At 40.0% G+C, this 23275-nt stretch overlaps 1 protein-coding gene and 1 pseudogene across 1 annotated transcript; both read right to left on the bottom strand.

Moving 5' to 3' along the window:
* LOC148595336 (KRAB domain-containing protein 2-like) lies at nucleotides 1-1478 on the bottom strand (annotated as a pseudogene).
* Nucleotides 1479-6045: 4567 nt separating this feature from the next.
* LOC104568646 (putative G protein-coupled receptor 141) lies at nucleotides 6046-7052 on the bottom strand. The gene has a single exon (XM_010215547.2). The coding sequence runs from the start codon at nucleotides 7050-7052 to the stop codon at nucleotides 6108-6110; it is 945 nt and encodes a 314-aa protein (XP_010213849.2). The 3' UTR covers nucleotides 6046-6107.
* Between the last annotated feature and the right edge of the window lie 16223 nt (nucleotides 7053-23275).

Raw genomic sequence — 23275 nt, 5'->3', positions numbered from 1 at the left:
TCATGTACTAATGAGTTCGTTTCCATAATGACCTTGCAATGCAACGGGAGCACCAAAAGTGAGAAAGATGTCAAGGGAGCTTGACAGCCGCCTCAGCTACTTTTTGATATGAGCAGACAGAGAACAAAAAATTTGGTGAATCCCGGTACATCATTATCCACTTCAAGCAACCTGGAGACTTGGACTGCATGCTGAAAAAGTCAGTTTGCCCCTGTGCTGAACACTCCTTGCTTGCTTGTTTAGAGCGATCTGACCAGCAAACATTTTAGCCAAATGGTGTCTTTGCTTTTTTTCTTGCACACTGCACAGAGATTTTGAAGAGCTCAACAGCATCTCTGATGATGTTTGTGTAGTTAGATGACATTTTTTTTATGACACAATCTCAACCACCAAGGCTAGTAGTCATATACGGGTTTTTTGATTATACTGTATTTGTTTTCAGTGCTCACGCAGTATGCAGTAAATTTCTCTTTTGTCTGCCTTTTCGTAATCAGCTTATCAATGTCTCTGAATGTATCTAAAATGAGGGAAATAGCCCACAGGACATAAATAAAAAGGCTGTGCATATGAAGGAAAAAAGGAATGATGTATCTTCTTAGTTTGTAAGCATGTATTTGTATTAATGTGCTAAATTTGACTTGGGATTCTACTTCGCCTTCTTTGTTTCAGCAATAGTTATATCATATTCCTACTGTGGGATCATGTAGTTGGAGCTTTTCTTACACTTTTTGTAAAATACTTTGAATCTTTAAATTCTCTGAATTTAGCTTTGAAATCCCGAGGCACTTTTAGGACTAATTACTTAGCAAGTGGAGAAATCTGATTAAACTACCTCCTTTTATGTACAGCTGCTCTTGCACCAAATCCTGACATGCTACAGTCCTAATATGAAACGAGTCATTTTAGAAAATTACTAAAATCTTCAGTCATTTCTCAGAATGACTTCAAGTTATTTCACAGAATGATAGAGAATAGCAGGCAAGTATTATGAAAAATCTCTATTCTCTAGTTTTTTTGAAGTCATTAGCTCAAAAGGCAACATATAAAACCATTTTTTCTTCATGATATTTCTTAGCCTGTTCATAATACACAACAAATAATGAAAAAAAATGATTTGTGTAACAGACACTCTTGAGATGTCAACTCTGCTTTGTAAAACTTGCAACTATTTTGGGGTTTTTTTTGTTCCATTGAGCTGAAAACACCTGACCTTCCTGACTACAATAGTAACAGACATTTTATGAAATGCTAGAAACCAGTTGGCATCTCAGACGATGACCAAATAAAGTATGCAGTACAATGGCATAATAAAAGGCCATTGTCTTGCAGCGTGCATAAAATCTTCAGTCATTTTATGTGATAAAAATAGTCATTTCATGAAAAAAAATGAAAATTTCCAATCCTTTCACAAAATCTAGCATAGTAACATAGTACATACAGGTTGAATGCCCTTGAAGTTTTAGTCTTCTGAGCGCCATTTTACTGCGCAGACAGTTTTACTTTTGCAAGTTGTGTTTAACTTGCAAATTGTTTTTCATTAAGAGAAAGTTTGTGATACCAGTTTCCTATGCATCAACATATTTCCCATGCTGAGCAGAAGATACTGCTGCAAGTGCTCCTTCTATAGAAAAAGATGAGGACTGCACCAGAAGAAAGAAAACCAGGTTGAAGTTTCGTCTCTGTGTATTTGGAGTTCATCTTATTTGTCTTTGCATTCAGCTCTGGCTCAGTGAGGCTCTCCCATGCTCCAAGGATATGATGCCAGGTTTCTGCCAAGAGGATTTTTTTTTTGGCTGCAGATATGATCTATGTCACCTTTTCTTACTTTCTCTTGTGATTTGTAACACCTATCTAGTGAAGTTATGGGATCTCCCATCTGTTGAGGAAAAGCATCAGACAGACCATGGACAATCTGATTTCTTATTCATGTGCCTTTGACTCTGATATAGACCATGGTGCTACGACTTATACATGCCTTCTACCTCAACAACAGGCAGGATCTTGTGTTTCTGTTTAACAGATTAGAATCTATAGGCCTTCTTCTTGAGTACTCTTCTCTTACAGAAGAAAAAGACAGGAGTCAGAATCTTGCTTCCCATGTTCTGATGGAGAATTTGAAGGTGTTATTATATTTTTGAAGCAAACTAAAGTAACTACGGGGCATAGCTTGACTGGCATTAGTACAGCCCAGAAATGAAAAGGTTCCATTCACTGCCACTGCTAAAATTCTACCTTTTCTTTATGCTCTTTGGATGTGTTGTCATTTCTGACCATAGCCCCTCTATGAATGGGTTTGCCTGGGGAACTGACAGATGCACCACCAATTAGTCTTGTGTTACTCTTTCCAGCTCTATGCCTGGACCTGACACAATTCTGTTGGAGAGTCATAAGAGTCAGGGGAATCTGAATCACCCACGAGTGATGCATAACTAAATGTAGGTGCAGCTATAAAAACTCGCCCTTTGCCAGAGCTCATCCACTCGTGGTCAGGCTGTAATACAGCCATTTTCTCCTCACATGGTTGTTTTTAATCAATATCTCTCCTCTATGATCAAATGACAGCAAAAACAGTGTCTACTTTAAGCCTGTGGTGCCTCTGACCAAGCACATGATGGTAACAAGTATTCCCAACTCCTTGCTTCATTGACTGCCGTTCCCAGACCACTGCTCGGCTACATTCCAAGTGCTGCTTTGGCCTTTCCCTCTCCAGCACTGCCTGACAGGCTGTCCCTTCCCTCCTCAGCTTTCCAGGCCAGCTGAAAAACCTGAGTGGTGAGCCAGCTAGCGCAGCTGGAAGAGTGCCCAGGAGGAGCAGGGAAAGGTGAGGAAGCAGCAGCAGGAGAGCTGCAGAGGTGCTGAACCCTGGGTCTGAGGGAGGGCAGAGCTCAGGAAGTCAGCTGGACCTGACAGGGAAAACAGCCGGGCTGGCCTGGTGAAGGGAAGCAAATGCACCTTGGCTGAGGAAAGCGTAGAGATGTGACGGGGAGCGCAGTGCCAGACAGCTCCCAATTTAGTCAAAAGCAGAGCTCCTCACAGCAAACTGGCAGCCCTCTGGCAGGCTTGTAATGTGCGTCTCTCTCCTGCCTGCCGCTCTCCGACTCTCACAGTTTTCTCTCAAAGCCTCCAAATCACCTCATGGCCTGCGAGCTCCCCGGCCCTGGCTTCCCTCATGAAGCTCATGAGAGGCAAAACGAGGGAAGGCTTGAGCGGGAAGCGGCTCCCGGGGGGCCTGTCGGTTGAAGGTGCCATTTCTGTGCCCCTCTGTGAACCTCTGTGCCACGTGCCCCTGCAGGTCCTGCTGGCGGGAGTCCAGGCTGAGGCCACATGTGCCATGAGGAGCGAGGCTCCCTCTGCCAGACAGGAGCAGTCCTGAGGCCAGAGGAGCAGCACGTGGAAGTTGGGTTTAGGAGGCTCTGTAAGAACCATCACTTGGCGCCAACTGGTGAAACCAACCTGAAGTGTGGAATTAGCCCCCCACCCCCACTGCTAATTCCACTCATCAGCATCAAGAGTAAAGTTTTATTTGTAGAAAATACAGGCTGATTTATTTTTAATGCTGCGGTGTGGGAATTTGTTAATATACATATTTCTATAAGAATTAAGCTACTTGTGTTTTTTTTTTTTTACCAAATACATGAACAAGTTTATTTAAGCTACATATAAGCTATATACAAGTGTACAGTTGTACCATTTGTGATTATACACTTTATTTTTTGAATTTTTACCAAGTTAAACACAAAACACTCTTCAGTTTTATGTACATCTTCAGGAAGCGCTTTGGATTGTTAGCATCTATATTACAGCAAAAGTCTTATCATATAGTGTTATAAAGGTTTGTAATGCCTACAGAGCACACACAAAGCATTTTTGTCCACTAAAATCATTGCTATCGGAAGAATCAGATATGTTCTTGCCATCTGTTCATGTTGTTTAGAATGTGATTTTCCATCTTTTCTGTCACAGGGAAAAGCTGCTTAGCTCATGTAGCTTAAACCAAATTGGGATGAAAGCAGTTTATTGCCATTATTAATGGCACATAACTAACTGGCAGTCCTTATACAGTCAAGCTAACACCATCTTTGTTTTAAAAATGTATATAATTCATTGATTACTATTTAATCTGGGTGATGGTCACCTTCTTTAATACAATCCCTTTTGGGCAAAAAAACAATCAGATAGTTTGAGAGTCCTGGTCACACATTGCAGTCATTCACATTTTTATCTTAACAGCTCTTGCTGTGATTTTTTTTTCCTCCCAGGGGAGGGTGATATAAGTACCTCCCTGATTTATGAACTTCTGTGATATCAAACTTCAGGTGTTACATAGGACTACTCAGGCACTGGCCTGCAAATATTCTCTTTTAATCAGACCTGCTGAAAGATAATAAGGTGGGGAGGGAGCTCTCAACAGGAAGGAAGACAACACAGAAAGCACAGAATGCAAATAGAAAAAAATATGGTTGAAGTTAGATACTGAAGCATCTTGGACACCACCCTATAGCAAGAATGAAATCAATAAGCATAGCAGGAAGATTGTATGGTAACAGCAAAATCAGCAAATTGTTATTTGATAGCAGTCTGAGCAAGAGATGTTGAAGGCGAAGTTAAAAGAAATGGAAAGAATTCAGGAACAAGAAATGCTGGCATTTAACAGCATCAGGAGAGACTTTGACTGGGAATTAAATGACCGGGTAACCTCTGTGTCCAAACTTGAAAATAATATTTGACTGACTCCTAATGAAAAATGATCTTGCTTCAGATGGCAAAAAGAAGGAAAAAAATAACCATCATTAGCCTTGGTCATAGCAGTTAGAAACTTACATACACTTTTGGAATAGGCATAAAATAGTATATCTCTGAATGCATGAATGTCTTGCACAGAACTGTTTTGCTGAGGTTTTTCGTCAAGTGCAATTCATTTAACTTCCAAATATCCCATATTCACAATGTCTATCTAATAGACTTTTTAGCTACACCAGACTCATTAACTTTTTCCATCTCCCTAATCCAAGCAGTAACATTTTATCTTCTGCTGCTAGTACAGGACTTTTCTAGAACAGTTTTTAAGCTAAAAACACTGTGAGTAATAAGTTAAAAAGTTAAGAATTTCACAAAAGCAGGAGAGCTTCGGTGTTACCTAGGAGACCTAAATATATTTGATTTCAAAACAGAAAATAACTGCTGTATGAATGACCCAGATAAAATTATTTTCAGTTAATTAAATGTATTTTTTTTGTAATTAAAGAATTCTGTAAATAATAACACAATCTTTCGATTTTAATTCACAATGTTCATTGCAGTAGTGACATATAACTTTACAGTAGGATGCATTTTCACAATATGGGAAGGAGAAACAAAATTCTTTTTTCCTGTAATGATATCATCTTTGAAAGGAGATTTCAAGATCTCTTTCAATAAATACATATATATCGCCTCCTTGCTTTTAATGAGTTGATCAAATTGTTCAAATAATCTAGATAGTTACACCTGACATTCCAGTGGAAGAACAGATCTATTCAGGAGGAACAATAGTTTGGCCAATGTTTTATTTGTTGTGAATAAGAAATAAATATAGGACATTATATAGAAATTTGCATTTCAAAAACTCATACCTTATGCATACCTTTTATTTGCAAATTCTTTTCAGCTTTCTTTTAGTGCCTTTGACTTCACAAGTGATGATTCGAAAAGAGTAAGTTAGAAGAGTCCATATATTCTCCTCCCTCTTAAAACTGCCTCTCCTCCAATTATATCTAGAGCTTGTGAGATAATTATCTGACAAAATCCAAGAATTATCCTACCGGTTCACCAGTTGAGATAATGAAGAGAGTTAGTCTCATTATCACAGAATCACAGAATGGTTGAGGTTGGAAGGGACCTCTAGAGGTCATCTAGTCCAACCCCCCTGCTCAAGCAGGGACACCTAGAGCATGTGGCACAGGGTACAGAGGTGGGTTGCGAAGATTATTTTGGTGAATAGGCAGGCAGAGGCTGTGCTAGTGTATTATGCCGTTTCTGGCATACAGCTTTTATTTAGGACTGGGTTTGCTCTCCCTCTGTGCTGCACCATGTTCTGTCGGGTTGGTGAATGCTACACCTAGGTGAAGCTAACAGCAAGTCAACCTGCTCCAGAGCACAGCAACCTTTTGCTTAAAGAGACGGCTTCCGCTCAGCACAAATGACAACAAGTCTAGACAGCTGAGGGAGGTCAGACTCAAAAATATTTCATTGTAGCTTTCTAACTGGTTATAGTCATTCACATGCTGTATATAGTAGACCCTAAAGAGGTGATAGGGAAGGAAACAAATTATGATAACACAGATGAAAATTAGGTTTTTCACCTGAGCCAAGAACTCTTGATGTGACCACAGGGAGAAGGAAAATTTTCTCGCCACCTTGACCAGAATGAAAATCTGCAAACCCAGGAGGACACAAGTAATGCAGGCTATAGCCACAATTATGGTATAGTTCAGGCCTTTCACACTATCCTGTTGCAGCTCTTTGTGGAACTTAAAGCATGTTTTCTCATTGTATGTCCCTGAGCGTCCATATTCAACACAGAAGACAGGCACCAAAAAGATGATGACCACAACCCACACGGTAGCACTTGCTGCTATAGCATGCAGCTTCCTGTAAAACTCCACCTTATCCTTCCATTGAAAGAATACAAGCCACCGAATCACCAGTGTGATCACGTAGAATAGGAAAGTCAGGAGCATGTGGATATGCACCATTGCACTCACTATTTTACAAAATGGCATCTTAAAAATCCACTCTTTGTTGATGTAGTAGTGCAACCGGAAGGGCACGGTCAGGAGAAGAAGACCATGCACCACAACCAGGTTAATAATTGCTGTAGTGGTCACAGACAGAGTGTTCATCTTGACTAGCACAAATGACATTGCGACGGATCCAATCCCACCTCCAGCAAATGCGACTGAGTAGGCTGTAATCAATATGGCCCTTGCAGTACTGGTGTGAGGGAAGGCAGAGAAGGATGCATTGCCGGTTATATTCTCTTCAGTCATGCTCCTGAGATCCTCCTTGTACATCTTCTAAAAATGAAAAAGTACATAAAGATTAAGATGAGGTAAGGGGAGAAACGCACACCTAAAAAGGCAGCAGAGCCTTCTACCTAGCTCTTGGTCAAGAGGTGTTCCTGGAATTATTTAGATGACCTTACTCCCAGAAGAAGCTATAAGGGGTAGTTTTATCCAAACATACTGTAGTCTATAGAAGAAAATAGCTGATAAGGTTGGGAGGAGAGACTGCCGAGACTTTAAAATCTTACAACATGCATGAATTAGTATTAGGTGGAAAGAAGAGATCCTTGGAGAAATGATGTGATTGCCAGGTTTTTGAGGTCTCTATGTTATTACTTCTCCTCTCTTCTGAGCATCTGCATGTTATTTATATATATGTTACATATCCAAGAGATATTGGAATTCCACTACTCTTTCATCAGTTGGTTTATTTGCAACAAAGATACTCTTTTCCCAGAGCAGATGATAACCATATGTTGTTCTATGAAAGCTACAAATTCGGTTTGTTGCTGAGTGCTGCATTTCACAAACATTAGAGTCAACTCCTTCTTTTTCATGGACCATTTATCTGACTGATGGATTAAATACCATAAATACTCAGGCTCCATGGTGCTCCTGCTCAGCTTGTGCCCGATTTAGTAGTATGGGCAGTGCTGTCCCTGTGTTTGGGGATATTTCATATCTATTATGTAGTAATAGGTAAGAGTGTTGCAAAATGGGTTGTCAGGAAATGTTAGGAAAGGACATTCTGGGTTAGTACAAATAAGCATGCTTAGCCCAAGCTGACTGAGGCTTGCTGAAAGTTGACAGCAAGTTTAATAAGTTCTATTTTTAATAGAACTAATACTTCCTTTCTGTTTCAAAGAGAGATTAAATATAATCTGATAAATCTAAATTTGATTTCTGGTGTTTTTTGTTGTTCTTTTGTTTTGTTTTGTTTCTTTTTAAGTATTGTATTGCAGGAATGCATTGGAAGGGATGGGTTCAGCTAGGGCATTATCCTGAAGCGTGTTCGTACCTATGAAAACGACGTAAGGATGTCCACACTACAGTCATAGAAAGTGAGGAAAATTAAACCGTGCTGAGCTCCATGCTGCACCAGTTGTACCCCTGCTGCTCTCTGAACTACCTAATTTAAAACTGGTTGGGGTATGTATGTCTTCCGTTTCATCTTGAATCCGACAACACAAGATTTTTTGTTTTGGGAATCAGTGATGTTAACCTTACAAAATGTTTCCTGCATCTTTTTGATATATTAAGCTATTTTTAGGTAGCAAATGCTGACTGAAGTGGGGAGGGAAATGAGTGTTTTCAAATTTTTCTCTTTGTGGAAATGAGGAAACATCTGTAATAGTTTTTTAAACTGATTTTACTAGCAGTGGGGTATTTATGTTTGTGATATGCCCCAAGTTTTGTTGTTTTTTCTTAGGAATGTTTATAAGCAGTTAGGCTTACAATAACCAAGATCTTGTTATACATTGGAAAGTCAATTATTCTCTGCTTATCCCAAGGTAACTAGACTATAGATATTTCGTAATAGCCAATATCAATATAAGTGCTGTGCCTTAAGTTGTATGTGTTAGTGGTTTTCTGTTTAAAATTATATTCTAGGTTGTACTATGATGAGGTGTAAAATACGTTAGAAAGAAAGCTCTTTTTGTCTAACGGGCTGCTGATTGGCATATTTCAGCCATTGCATCAGATATCATAGCAGTGCCTTCCAGTTCTGCTGTTTCAGAAATGCTGCATTTTAGTTCACTACTGTGCAAGCCAGAAGGGATTAGCAATAACTGTTCATCAGTTTCTAAAGAAGTTCAGCTTTAATTTGAAAAGAGGTCTCTAAAAAAAAGGCACTATCACACTGTTTTAATTTAAAATGTGTACTTAAAGTTTAAAAAGTGCAATAGCCTGAGGCAATATGCTGCAAATGTGGCCTGGTGGTAACAATTCAATATTTGGAGAGGGAAGATGCCTCATGGTCACAGTTCAGAGTCTGATAGTGAAACCTGAAGTGAAGGCAGGAAGGAAAAGATAAGGAGAAGTCAGATAACTGATGTTTTCTTGGATGGTTCTATTAGGAGGACATCTAGAGACCTCTTTATGTCTGCAAAGAAGCAGCCTAGACACTGAAATATGGCCTTATGCGGAATTTTGCAGTCACCACTAAATCCCCTTATTGTAAGATTCTGTAGCAAATCTCGTTTTCATTAATTTTCAAAAAATTACTGATAAATATGATCTATGAAATAAGCTTATCAGCTCCTCACTACTACAGACATTCAACTGAAACGTCATTGGGAGATGAATATGGAGTATAACATGACACAGTATTTTCACAGAGAAACACTGCCTTCTGATAAGATTAGATCTTGTATTGTACTCACATAGCTACGACCTAGGAACCTGAATTACAGTTACCAAGCCTTCTGGTCAGAATTTAACAGGAGGTACATGGAATGAGAATGAATCCAGGTTTTACAGGACAATTATTAATTATATGACAATACGCTTTACCCTGAACCTAACTGGAAACATGAGCTGTAGAAGTCGCCACAAGCAGGAACATACTGCCCAGAAAAGAAACAACAACAGAAAAGACCACTGAACATGGTATTGAGCCGTCTCAGAAACAGTTTCCTCCCATGCTGCTTAGTCCCTTGCACTGCTGCGAAGTGCTCCCTCAGTACCGAAAAAAGTAGCTTTTAAAATTTCTTACCATTACCTTGCAGGCTACAAAGAAACCATACCGTGTGTGCAGAGTTTCAGTTCAGTCTCCTCCTTCCCTTGTTCCCACACCAAAACCAGTTTCTGCAGTGCGTGGGGAGCAGCTTCGGGGCTGCGTTTTGCAGCTTTGTCCCACCCAGCCCTCTTCGGTCCTGCACACCAGTGCCAGCTTTTGGCATTGGTAAGAAAGGAAGGAGCAAGGACAGAACTTACTCCACTGCCTGTACAAAAGCAGAGCTGCTCCTCAAGGAGGTGTTACTGGGTGGGTGCCTTTCTGCCACATGCCCCTGTAGCTACAGCCGGGTCAGTGATATTGCTAAAGCTCTGGAGTAAGTTGTGGCCTTCCTGTGTGTTAAGTCTCTCATTACTTGACTAAACCTCTGTAGGATGTGTGCTTTGAAAGGCCAGGAGGCAGTGATGGGCAACCACTTCATTTGATTGCCATAAGTTAAAGAGATATCTCTTGATGCCAGGGGTCTGGGGATATTGCCAAAATTTCTACATTTTAGTTTGACAAAAGAGAGAAATTGCCAAGAAGCCAGATGCTGTCTTCTTTCAGGAAAAAAAAAATACGATCAGTAAAAAGACCACTGTGTATTCCAGATTCATCAATTATCAGTGCATATAAAACCATCGTGTTCTTTCCATACTGCTTTCTATGTAGCCCACAGGACTGAGATTGCTCTGAGTTTGGACAAGAACATGTCTTTTATATGACTCTTCCTCAATCAAAATTTTCCTAGCAAAAGGAAATTCATTCCAACCTACAGTAATGTGTTTCTTTCTCTCTACGTTATCAAGTATCCTACCTTTAAAAAAAAAAAGAAAAGAAAAGAAGGGTGAGCCATATTTCTAATTGAACTTGTACATCTTCAACTTACAGGCACAGTACCTATTGATGTTTTTGCCTCCAAATTGAAAAAAAAAATAAAAAATAAACTTTGTCGAATTTTTGTTGTTTTAAGTTTTCAAAAATCATGATACTCTTACAATCGCAGCCAAACAGTGAGCTCTACTCTCTGTATAATACAAATGCTGGCAAAATTTACCTGACTCCAGTATGTATCTGCTGAAGGACTGGCAGGCTTCACACTGAGTTTCATGTGATCCAACAGTTGGTTCCAAAGAAGTAGCATTTGTAGTCTGTATGCACCCAACTGAGAAGTTTCATTTGAATTGAGAAGTGAAAAAAAAATCACTTCACATAAAAGATTTCTACTTTTGGCAGATTTAGTAGAGAAAAAAAAAAAAAAAAGGAGTGTTTCTCAAAAGTGACATATGTTCATCAAACCAGACTAGCTTGGTAATAGTCATAAATACAAGCATTGCTTAATAAAACCTGTTTAAAAAGTTCATTTGATTCACAGGCATCTCAATCACAAACATCTTAGTCATAAAGCTGCATTTTGTTGAAAGCACTGTAATTGCTTTTCAATATGATCTAATTCTGTGCTGCCTTACGGTAAGAATGCAGCTTATGCCACTAGAATAGCTGTAGTGTTCTTTTAATTTCAAAACAACCACTCATATCTAAAGCTTCAAGTATAAATGTCTGCTTAAAGGAAAAAAATACATATTATAGATATGAAATATCAAATCTATATTTACTTTGTTATGTACATGCCAATTTTTTTTACAAATGGATTTTAGTAATGAGTTAGACTCGTTCAGCAGCTCATTTACTGATGTCTGGTAGACTGTGTCACCATTTTCCTTCTAATTTCTAATTTAATCCAGTCTATTGAAATAGATATAACAAAAAATGAATGGAGTAGAAAACATGTGCATGTAGTCCTAGTGGTTTTCTTTTTCTGAGATTTTTGCTTTTTTCACACATGAATGGAATTCATAGAATCTTCCTACAAATAATCATTTATCCTCCTAGCTATGTGTTAATGAAGAGAACCAATCAACCATTATGATTTTTTTAGAGAGTGGATGATAAAAAAGTGAACAGAAGATATGCACAAAGACAGATGAAAACAAAAACAAAAAATCACTTTCTGCTTTTAGGAGTAGTAGAACTACAGGATAATGACATAAAAAAGGATGAAATAAGGTTTTCCTGTACTAGGAAATTACAAAGAAGTAATAATGGTGAAAGCAGTTGTGCAGAAAAGTTCTAAAATATGTTCAAAATCAAAGGAGTATGCAACTGGTTATATTATTTAAGTTGCAAGCATCATGTTAAAAGCCTTGCAGACCAAACCTTTTGTTTATTCTGTATATACTTACACTTCCAAATGTATCTCTGGGCTTCAAGTGTTGTTTACTTGGCTCTTCATTTTAGAGATCTAAGGAGAAAAAGCAAAGTACCAACTATTTTAAAGCATCCCTGTCTCACCTCCTCCTCTGAACCTATGGCAAAGCAACAACTGCGGTCCTTGGCTACCTAAGGGCGGGACTGCTTGTGTCCATGCAGCCTCAGGAAGCTTTCACCTTGCATTCCTGATAAAAGAGGAGTTCACAGAGAAAGCAATGCCAGCTTGGCCTTCATGTTACTCTCCCCTCCCAGTCATCTCTATCAGAACGCCTCTCCCATGCATTTCATGCAAGATCCCCTAATTTTCAGCTATATGTTGGACACAGGAAGACTTCCAAGCCTCTGGTTTCTGTAAAGTCATATTCAGTTGACCACAGTGATCACTGCTACGCATCTACTTAACCCCATAGGTGACACTCGTTTGGAACGGGCTGCATAGGGAGGTGTCAGCAGAAAAAAAACACGGGAGAGGCTGGCTGTAGAGAGGTGAGTGGGAGGCGAGGAGCAGTTGAGGTCAGCATCTCCTCCAGCCCGTGGAAATCAGAACAGAGATCCCTGCATCAGTGAGGGCAATCAGATCTATGGAGGCGCAGGTGGCTATTCTGAGGTTATTCCTCAAGGTGGAGAGGATCATTTGCAGGAGTGTTTGGGGGAAGCAGGGTGACGGAATGCATGTTTTGGGATATGACTATTGTGTGGAGAGCGGTGTGTAAGGAACGAGGCAAAGCTCCCTCTAAAGCCAAGCACTCGGCTTTCTGCCACCTTTTACGTTGCTACACCTCTGCACTGCTAGCTGAGTGAAATGAGGAGAGCACATAAAAAAGCATTAGCCGTGTCAGTGCTGGAGGCCCGTCAAAAGCAATTATGTGGCCTGTTCGGTAAAAGATCCTACTTCAGGACTGAGACTCTCTGCTGTGAGTTTGTGCAAGGCCCGTTTTGCCCTCCTGCACTCTTTACAAGCTCCTCTCAGAACACATCCTATTTGAATGCAGTAGTTTGGGTAGCAACGGTATCAACATTTAACATTCAGATATAATCTTACATAAGAATATCTTAACTGCCAACATCCTGTTGCTTCACAGTTGGTTAAAAAAAAAACAAAAGTGACAGACTCTTCTGTGGTACTTCACGAAAGACTGGTGTATGATGGAGATCATCTGTTTCCATTTTGCATTTTAGCAGTCTAACAGCTAAAGAGATATTAAAATACTATTTAATATTAATAATCATTAGTTCTTACCTAGGATCTTTCTTCAGCTGATCACAAACCTCTATGAAAAGGCGTTCATATCATTCTTCTCCTGTTGCAGTTGAAAAGATAAAACCTCCGTGGTAAAGCTAAATATAAAGCTTAGATATCCTCACTTCAAATTCTGTACCTTCTTGCGTCGAGTTGTCTTGGCTCCTCGTAGGTCTTGTTCTAGAATAAATATATGCTGGTTAATAGTGGGAATAAAGTCATATCTTAAAGATCTTCAGGTAGCCTAGAGCAGTTGAATATTTTATTTAAATTTTATGTACTGTTGATACATAACCATGTTGTTTTCCCAAGCAGTCATCACAAACAGGTTTCTCCAGGTTGACTTTTTTCCTTATGCATGCATTCGCATACAAACTTGAAATCTTGCACTGACATAGGATGAAAACAAATATTGAAATACCAGAGTTTTCTCTGGAGCAGACATCGTTATTATCTTTCTTCATTGTGAAAAGTGACTTTAGAAATATTCCCTAAAATGCTAGGGACTGTTTCCTAAATAAATCAAGTTTGATCAGACTTGACATCATTAGAAGCAACAAATTATTCCCTAATTAGAGAGAAGAGCTGGTCAAGGCCCTGCTTTTTCAATTTTGTGACTGAATCTAAAGCAGCCAGTAGCAATTGTGACCTGAAGAAAGGCTCCTCTGAAAGCACCTTCAAAATTCCTGTGATTGAGGTATCAGGGAGCTGATCAAATAGAACAAGGTTCTGTTTTTTGACAAGAGATCCGATTTTAAGCTACTCTCTCATAAACAGGGGAAAATCCCATATTGTCATATGTGTTTGACAGTTAAAGATAATTTTGGTAGATGTTCCTATGGGCTGGCCAACACCAAGGGTGTTCGTGTTCCTCAGGATGTGCCAGAGCAGCGTCCTCAAGCATGGGCAGCTTCTGCTTCCTAGGATGAGATGTGTGGGAAGCCCGAGAGCATGGTCTGCCACATCCTGAGCTCCTTCCTTAAAGCCCAGAACTCCTCAGCATTCCAGTGCCAGCTATGGACCTGTTCCTACTATTTAATACTGAATCAGTTATTAAGCTATATTTGTGACAAGTTAATTGCAATTTATCAGTAAGTAAAAGATCAGCTGCTAATACGAACAGCTGAAATTTAGCATGCAGTTATAGTGAGTAATCTGTAGCCGCAACGAACAAAATTTTATTTTCTGATTCATATTTCTAATGTGCCTTTCTTTTTCAAGTGCCTGAGCAGAAAGATATTAATTACCTACAAAAGGAAAAGTGTTTGGTATCAATAACAACGAAAAGCACTTTGTATATAATAGGTTTCTTAAAACGTCTCTGTCTAGGTGCCGACGGGGGTGTGATTTGTGCCTGTCATCCTGGAGTGTAAGGCCTTCTGTGAGAGAGAAATACTGCCTGTGACACATCTGAAAGAACATTTTGTAAAAGTATAGGTAGGACACTGTGACTTGCAATTCTTCATTTCACACGCATTTGAACAGCAGAAATATAAATTCAAACTCATCCAAAAAGTGGAAATATATCTGGTAGAGACTTCCTACTTTCTTATTCTACTTCAGAGAGGAAAAAAAAAATTTCCAAGTCACCATTTTGCAAAGTTATCATTGAAAGTTATTAATGATGCCGACTGGTGTCGTTGCTTTTCTCTCATCATTACCTTTCTCTTTCTTTCAAGGATCAAAATTATACCTGATTCCTTGCTAAAGAATAAAATGTAAATGAAATTGCATCAAGCTCCTGATCAGCTGTTTCCCTAGGCCTGCTCTCTCCCTGGAGAAGTGCTTCAAAGAAAACCAAACAACACCTTAAGCCACATCAAAATGTACTGTATTTCTTTAATAGGGTGTGGGAGGGATATCACAAGTGGAGAAAAAGAAAACTGTTTCAATGTTAATAGTTCATCTAATACTCCTTGTACCTGTTCATGTTCTTTCTTGGCTGGCCTCAGTGCTTATCACTGAGGAGCAATCAGAACCACACACAAAATACAAGCTCCAACCTAAATGGGTCTTCTGGGAAGGCATCTCCCTTGTTTTTAACAACAGTGCATTTCCAGCAACCTATCACCAGCTTTCGTATTAACCTTTTCTGCAGGTTTTCACTAGTTCCCATCCGTCACGTGCCAGTAGGCACTTCAGGAGATGTGCCTTTTATCGGGAGGCCAGGAAAGTTGTTCAGCTGTTATCAGAGCTTGTTCTCACCGGGATAAAACAAATTGAGGGAGGAGCTGCTGGACAGCGAGAGGCATTGCTGCTGCCCTAAGGCTGACAGGAGGCTGCAGACAATGAAATCATGGGGACACTCTGCCCTTGCGAGAAGAAAAAGCCCTTCTCGTCACCTGAAAACAGTGCTTATCCTAAAAGTTGTTTGAACTGCATGCTAACTGCTCACCATCCACCGGCTGAGGCAGGTAGCATGTTTTAAGAAAGCATATTATTTAAGAATGGTTGCAACACAAGGCTATCACTACTCTCCCCCAAATATTTACTGCAATCGCTAGTAGTATTTTATTCCTGGATTTTTTGTTTGTTTGTTTGTTTTCATTTCTGACTCCAGAAATAATACAAATGCTATCAAATGAATGGAAAAAAAAATCATTCCAGTAATGGCATCTCTTATACTGAATATACACGTGTACATTTTTATGAAACTTAATGTAGTAAAATGTGCCCTCTGTGTTGGTAGAGGAACGCACCTCCATGCAACAGTCTAGTGTGAAGTATAGAAACCAAAGCTTTGTACCAACAGTGATGGTTTGATCCTGAAGATGATTTTCTACCACACTGAAATGCAAGACTTCAGCACTACATCTGAGCTAGACGGGAATTTAGGATTCCTCGTATTTCTTTCAGAAATGAGGATTTCTTGGAAATCATTCTGCATTGCATTCAGTACATTGGTGTGCAAAAGCCTTTCCCATTCAGGAAGGCTAAAGAATGCAGAATAAAATAAAGCACTGTGTGCATGTGAGCGCTGTGTTACATGAAATTGTTTGGGCTGAAATGGTTCATTTTACTGTTAAATCTGGAGCTTTCTATTCTGAGCTAATGATAAGCATTTGTGTTAGATTAAGCTCTTTAGTATATTTGCTGAAGTGTGAATCTACGTGTTAGGAATAAGCTCATTACTGATGTATTTTTTTAGACTTTTGCCTGTCTGAAGTGCGGCTGAAATATTTACGGACCCAGCTAGAGGCTCTAGGCTGGAGCAGCTCTAGAAACAGCGAGAGTAGGGGCTGTTCCCTGCCATGGGAGAGGTGCCACATCTGCTCTTCTTCCTATCCCGTCCTCCTTACTTGCTGTCCCATTTAGTTGACTCGTGACTCCATCGTGATTCTTGACCAAATCTGCCTTTTTACTTCCTTTTAGCTTCCTTCTTTTCAGTTTGTCCTGCTAATTTGATGTAAGTACGATATAGACCTTCAATTGCTGAAAGGCTTGAGTGTGTAAATATTTTGCATCATTATTTGATATTGCTCTAACTACCTCATCTTAACTGAGACCAGACTGACAGGACTTTGCTGAATGATATTACAAGCCCTGCTAGATAGACTTACATTCCCGACCTTTGTGAAATCCCTATGGAGTCAGTGCAACATAGTGGGAAGATGCCCAAAATAGCTCAACATAAGCTGTTGCAACAGTGGGTGGTGCAGGAGATACGCTGTGGAGATGTAAGCTCTGATCCTAAAGCAGAATAACCATATCAGGATGGTACTGTGCCCATGAGCTTCTCAACAGGGTTTATTGGGCTGGGCATAGCAATATGTTTATTTAGCATTATTGCTTCCCATTCCCAAGCTAGCATATTAAGAACTAGTCTGAGCATATCTACAGGGAGAATATACATGAAGAATAGTCTTCCTGTTGATTTCCTTGGTGTTAAGGATTTGAGGAGATTAGGAAAACAAAGCACAGAGTTAATGTGCTTAATTGTGCTTCTGAATTGCAAACCAAAAGCATTTGCTCACTGAGGAGAGATTCATATAACTAACTTTCTTCTTTCTTTGCACCATCAAATCAGGACCATCACTAAGAGCAATCTGTTGACTTTTACAGTTCTCATGTTCAGAAATCTCAGCATTCATTGCTAAGTGTCATTAGCACAATGAAAAGTGCAATAATAAAAGCAATAATTCAATATCCCCTCCAGGTTTTCCCTTAGGCTTCCATTTCTTTGGCTCACACCTTTATTTTTTCTTAATCGCACTTGAGAAGGAAGTGAAGTGAAAGCTGTTCAGTGAGCTGACAACAAAATAATGACTTCTGTATCAAAAGCAATCATCTCCATTAAATTTTCTGATTCAGCTTCCCATAGACGAGTTATTGGGCATCTGAGCTCATCTAGTAATCAGTCTATTCCCACACCTAAAATATGTAAGATTATCCTCACATTATCTTTTTTTTCAGCTATGCATCAGAAACAGGAAAGTTTTCTAGGTTAGGAAGAAGTTGATTAGCCTGGTGAGAGATTTCAGCAGTATATTTTGTTATTCTCATTTGAAGCATTTTTCCCACTTTTTTTTTGTTTGTTTGCTTCAGATTCAGAAGCAGCCTGCATGGGTTGTTCTAGGGGTAAAGAATTTATACAGTTTTTGTCCCTGGCATTGAGCAAAGAACATATGCACGTTGCCATGTGAGGCTGAGGTATGCACAAAATTCAGAAAGCAATGCAATGCTGAAATATCTAAGCCAATTTTAAATAAGCACAGAGTTATGTCTGTGTTAGTATGACCTCCCACTCATCTAATTTATCCCTGTTTTCCAGGTCTAGATTTTCAGAGCTTGAGTTAGCTTCTGCACAGATAACTTAGCAACTTCCGTGTGTTGGTGAACAGATCCATATGCACTTTCCAGTTTGTGTCTCTTGTGACCGTTGAATCCAATAAAAGTCCAGGATGGCAGGGATCTCTAGAGATCATGTGGTGCAACCTTATGTCTTGAATATTTACAAAGAGTGAGCTTTTACCACTCTCTGTGCCACTATTCCTACGTTTAATTACTCTCATTGTGAACATATTCTTCTTTTATCTGGAATGTGTTTCTTTTTCCTTTTTTTCGAACACTGCTTCACCTGCATTATCCTTCTCAGCAGAAGGTCACTGAATGAAAACAGGGAACTTCTGAGAAATGCACAGTTTGCAGGGCTTGTGCTGCCTCCTGCAACTGATAAGGCTCACCTGCAATCAGTCACTTGAGTTAGGACACAGCAGTGGAGACAGGTCTTTTGAGCCACCAAGCATAAAACTGCCTGGTGTATCAGCCTCTGATAAGGTTGGGAGAGATCAAACTGGTCAGACCTGACTAAGATCACCCCTACTTGACACGGGCTTTTCAGCTTCACTAGAAAATTGAGGTGTAAGACTTCCTGCCAGCTGTGATTACCTGGAAAGTTTCCTCCTGACCAACAGTGGACGGTCTGATCTCCATTACTGACACACTTGACATCCATGGGCTGAACAGCGGCCGCAGGTATTTCCTGGAGGAGCTGCAGGAGGATCCTTAGGGAGCTGCAGCTAATGTGGACAACTGCACTGCGTCTGTGCAGCAACCCATGCTACACAGCAGGCAGGTCCTCCACCTCAACGTCAGATCCCCATAGAAGAGCAGGATCTTGCTTCCTCTCTTCAAGCTGCTCTGCAACCTGAGCCTTGTGTTTTGAAACAGCTATTCCCAGCTTCAGAGTTAAGATGATAATGGGAGACTACGCTTCCTAGGGACTCATTTAGATACGGATAAAGTGATGGAGCCAGTTGCTCTCAGGGATGGCTCTGGGGCTGAGAGCCATAAATTGAGAATCTCTACAAAGCTGCAAATGCAATGCAGTTTCTCTGAATGTGGTATTGCCTTCTCTTGAAGAAATTCATCCTAGGATACATCTTAAAAGAAAAAAAAAAAAGGAAGAGAAGAGAAGAGAAGAGAAGGGAAGGGAAGGGAAGGGAAGGGAAGGGAAGGGACGGGAAGGGAAGGGAAGGGAAGGGAAGGGAAGACCAAATATAGTACTGCAAAAGTTTCTGCGCTTGAGCAAAGAGAAGATACAGTAAGAAACAACCTGGGTGAGCTGGTTAATCACTTTATTCAATTTAATTTTGAAAAGTACACTATGAAAACAGCCCATTAGGTGCAATGGCAATGACCATTATATGAATCCATACCGAACAGGAAGAGAACTGCAATTATTTTATCTGATTATTGGTATTGCTCACTTTTTCACTTACAAAATGCAAGCACAACCTTCTCAAACTCTGAAACAACTACTGCCTGAAACAGTCAGTACCTTTACAAACCAAAATAAAGCAAAATTTTGCAATATATAATCATTCCACAAAGCAAGGCAAAATAGCCATCGTACCAGCTGTTTCCCTTGGCATCAGCTTCAAATATCATGTGTTTCTGCAACTTCTCTCTTAATAAGCTGCACCATAACCTGAGGAGCAGCAGACACAGGCTCTTTGAGCTTAGCGTAATCAGAATATTCAGAGGAATGATGCTCTTCCATAGGTGCTAAAAACACTAGGCAGTTTCAAGCTCTCACATGTAGTGAGATACTCCAGGACTGGAGTGAATTTATGGACAGATGTTTTGGAATATACAATACCCTTAAAATTTGCAACCTAATTTTCCCTGTCATAACTTGTTTGTGTGCTTCCACTGTTCATTCATGCTGATAAGAACTGCAATAGTTCAAGGAGGAAGGTGAAAAAGAATGCTGCTGTTTTCTATCTTCTCACCATGAGGGTCATGGAGCTGTGGTTCACAACAGAGGCACATAACAGAGTAAGAAAAAAGCTGCTACTGCTGCTACGGAGATCAAAAAGCACCCTTTCTCATACGTGGTTTTCCAGCAATAATTACCTGAGTAAATATAGGCGTACGTCAGTCTATCTTTGGTGACACAGGTTATTTTTATTGCTGTAACCTTCTGATATTTTTTCGCTACCCTCCAGTCGCAACTCTTTCTTGTCTGAGTCATCTGTCTCAGTTAATTCCTTTCTTTTTCCTGATCACAGAGAAAGGCACCCAGCTGCTTTTCCTAACAGAAGAAAGCTCAGTATCACCAACAAAATGAAAATATTGCAGTCCAGATTTTGTCTGCTGCCCTCCTAAAAGCCTCCCCTACACACTGAACAAGAAGAGGACAGCAAAGTTAAATTCAGTATCAGAGCACATGAACTTTGGTTCATTAGTGTCTAAACTAACTACCCACAGGTCCCAAAGAGGAAGGCAGGAAACCATTAGGCTGCTGTTATTGCTGAGCCACACAGTTATCTAAAAGCACCAGGGAATGTCCTCGGGGGCACCAAAGCGATGGCAGAGCTGAGTGCTGCTGCCTGCCAGGGACACTTGCAGTACTCAGCAACTGAGACAAATATGAAAAATTGATTATTCATGAAAGAGATATCTGAGACATCTATGAGTATCAGTATGGAAATTTCCTTCTCATCCTTTGAAGATAAATCATCAAGACCAATAACATCTATCTTGCCTTTCTGGTTGCATTTTCTTTTAGTAAATTAAATTTGAGAAGTGTGGAAGCTATCATGGACGGAGTCCTGGGTTCCTACAGGCCTGAATCCCCAAGTAGACATTAAACTACATCCTATTTTCCTACCACAGATGCCAAAAAATCTCTCTTCATGGCTGACTAAAAAGCTGAAGCACCTTTAACTTTGATCCTAAAACTTTTCTTCCCAGCTTCGCTTTAATCTTACCTCCCACCAAAAACTGTTAAACTCCATTCAGATCTTAAGTCTTCTCATTTGAGTTTAATAACGTTTCCCATCTCCTCTCCAAGATGAAAAAAACTTTTTTCTTCTGCATGTAGTACAGTACAGTACTCCAGTACTTCTACAGAGTACCCCACAGAAATTACCTGGTCCTGGCTCTGCAGAGGGTCCATCTGCACAGGACACCTCATCGCTCTGCGTTCAGCTCCGCAGCTGCAGAGAGCTGCTGCTGAGCAACTGCAAACAAGTTCTTTTGACTTGTGAAATCTCACTCATTACCAATAAACTGCAAACCGCCGAAAAAGATGCTGCCACCAACTGTGATAATCTCATGTAGCAGGTCTATTGATTTAATTTTTTTACCTTATTCTTGTTTCATTCAATGCACACTAAATATTTCCAATTATGTATTGCTTATAAGCATCTAGAGTTGCAAGGAAAAGGCTTAATACTGTAAAGCAAAAAAAAGTGTGTACTTACATGCACTTATGTGGGTATATGGATAACACTGTTTATCTCATTTGATCTGAAAGCCACCCAGCCTTTCAACATGTTCAGTTGCTCAGATGATACCTCAGTGTGAGTTAGCACTAAGAAGTTTTATTCGTTCTGTGGTTTGCACTTGGCCGTTGTCTAAACTTTATTTTTGGCAGTCCCTCTGAGGCAACTTACAGCTCCATATATACTTTTCATGCAATGTCAGAGATGAATATATTGATTTGAGAGCCATTGCAAACACTTTCAGCATGCTACAGTGTTACGATGTATGTAGTAATTGTGGAGTAGGGCAGCCTGGAAGGATGAAGTTTCACTGCTGATCTTGAAAATACTTCTGTATCATCATTAAGTGATAAGACTCTCACAAAGAGACGTGCGTACCTGCTTTATCCACACTATATATACACAACACGTCTTTTGTAAATTATTGTGTCAATCTCTTTTTATAAATGAAGAGAATACAGTGTGTGAGGAGGAGGAAGTTTTGGCAAGGATTTATTATCACGGTCCTCTTCGTTATATTTTATGTATCATTGGCTCTATTCTTGATGGGATCTAGTATGTATATCTGTTGGCAGAAATGTAGTAGGGCAGCATTAAATATTCTTGAGACTTTGGTTCTTAGAGGTGTAAAGTTTGCAGTTCTCCTAAGAACACAGCTTTATCTATGACAACAAAAGAGTGATATACTTGCAGTGAATTTAGGTTCATATGGACTTCTGGATGCTATCCATTTGAACCAGCGAACAAACCAGGGCCAGTTTATGCGAGTTTGCTCATGGTCAATGGATTATGCATATCTCCAAGAATGGAAATCCTGCAACTTCTATGGGCTCATTAGCATCATTATGGTGAATATGTTTTTCCTAACATCTCATTCAACAACTCCTATCTGTTGCCTCTTGTTTTCTTGCTTTGCACCACTCTTCTTTTGCATGAGGTAGTTGCAGAAAGCAGTAAGATACGCCTTAGCTTTGCCCCAGCAGAACAAACACTGTCCTCTGTGTCTTGCCTTGTACATCACATGCTGCAGCCTTCAAGTGGCCCTCTACTGTACTCACTTCTGTATACCCATGTCCTTTTTGCACTAGGGAACCCCAAAACCAGACACAGTAATTATGGTCTCATGGCTGTTGAGCAGAGCAGTAGTCACTTCCCTTGATCTACTGCCTATGCTGCTTTTGATAATACAGTCCAAGATGCCTTTTGCCTATTTTACTGCCAGGGCACATTCCTGCTCATGCTCAGCTTGTTGTCCAACAGGTATCCCCTCCTTCTCCAACCCACTATCCACTAGTCCTTCTCTGCAAAGCTGCTTTGTAGACAGCTTGTTCCCAGCCCATACTGTTACACAGGTCTATTCTGTCCCATGTGCAGGGTTTTGCTTTGCCTTTGTAGAATTTCATGAGATTCCTATTAGCCCATATCTGTCAAGATACGGGACACATAGATCATTTCAGCTGCCTGCCACAATTTAGTATCTTCTTCAAATATGCTGAGGATATGGTCTGTCCCATGAGCTAGGTCATTAATAGAGACATTAAACAGTATTAGCCATAATACTAGCCGAGAACTGTGGAAAGCTGGGTCATCAGCCTTGCTAAAGTCAACGTATAATCAGGGTGGTCAGGAAGGATTTGCCCTTGGTGAGCCTGGATACAATTTCCAGGAAGTACTGCTCCATAACTGATTGCTGCAACCTTTCAGATACGATAGACAGCGTTCTTGTAATGGCATAGGCCAGCTCCCCCAGCAACTTGGATGAATATCTGGTCCT

This window comes from Tinamus guttatus, unplaced genomic scaffold, assembly GCF_059628265.1.
Source record: "Tinamus guttatus ecotype Peru unplaced genomic scaffold, ASM5962826v1 Tinamus_guttatus_pri_ptg000115l, whole genome shotgun sequence".
NCBI lineage: Eukaryota > Metazoa > Chordata > Aves > Tinamiformes > Tinamidae > Tinamus > Tinamus guttatus.
The sequence above is the reverse complement of the archived record's forward strand: the minus strand, read 5'-3'. Positions and strand labels throughout refer to the sequence as shown.

Bases quoted from the DNA above. Each gene is read 5' to 3' on its own strand.
- LOC104568646 (XM_010215547.2), bottom strand. From the start codon at position 7,052: ATGTACAAGGAGGATCTCAGGAGCATGACTGAAGAGAATATAACCGGC.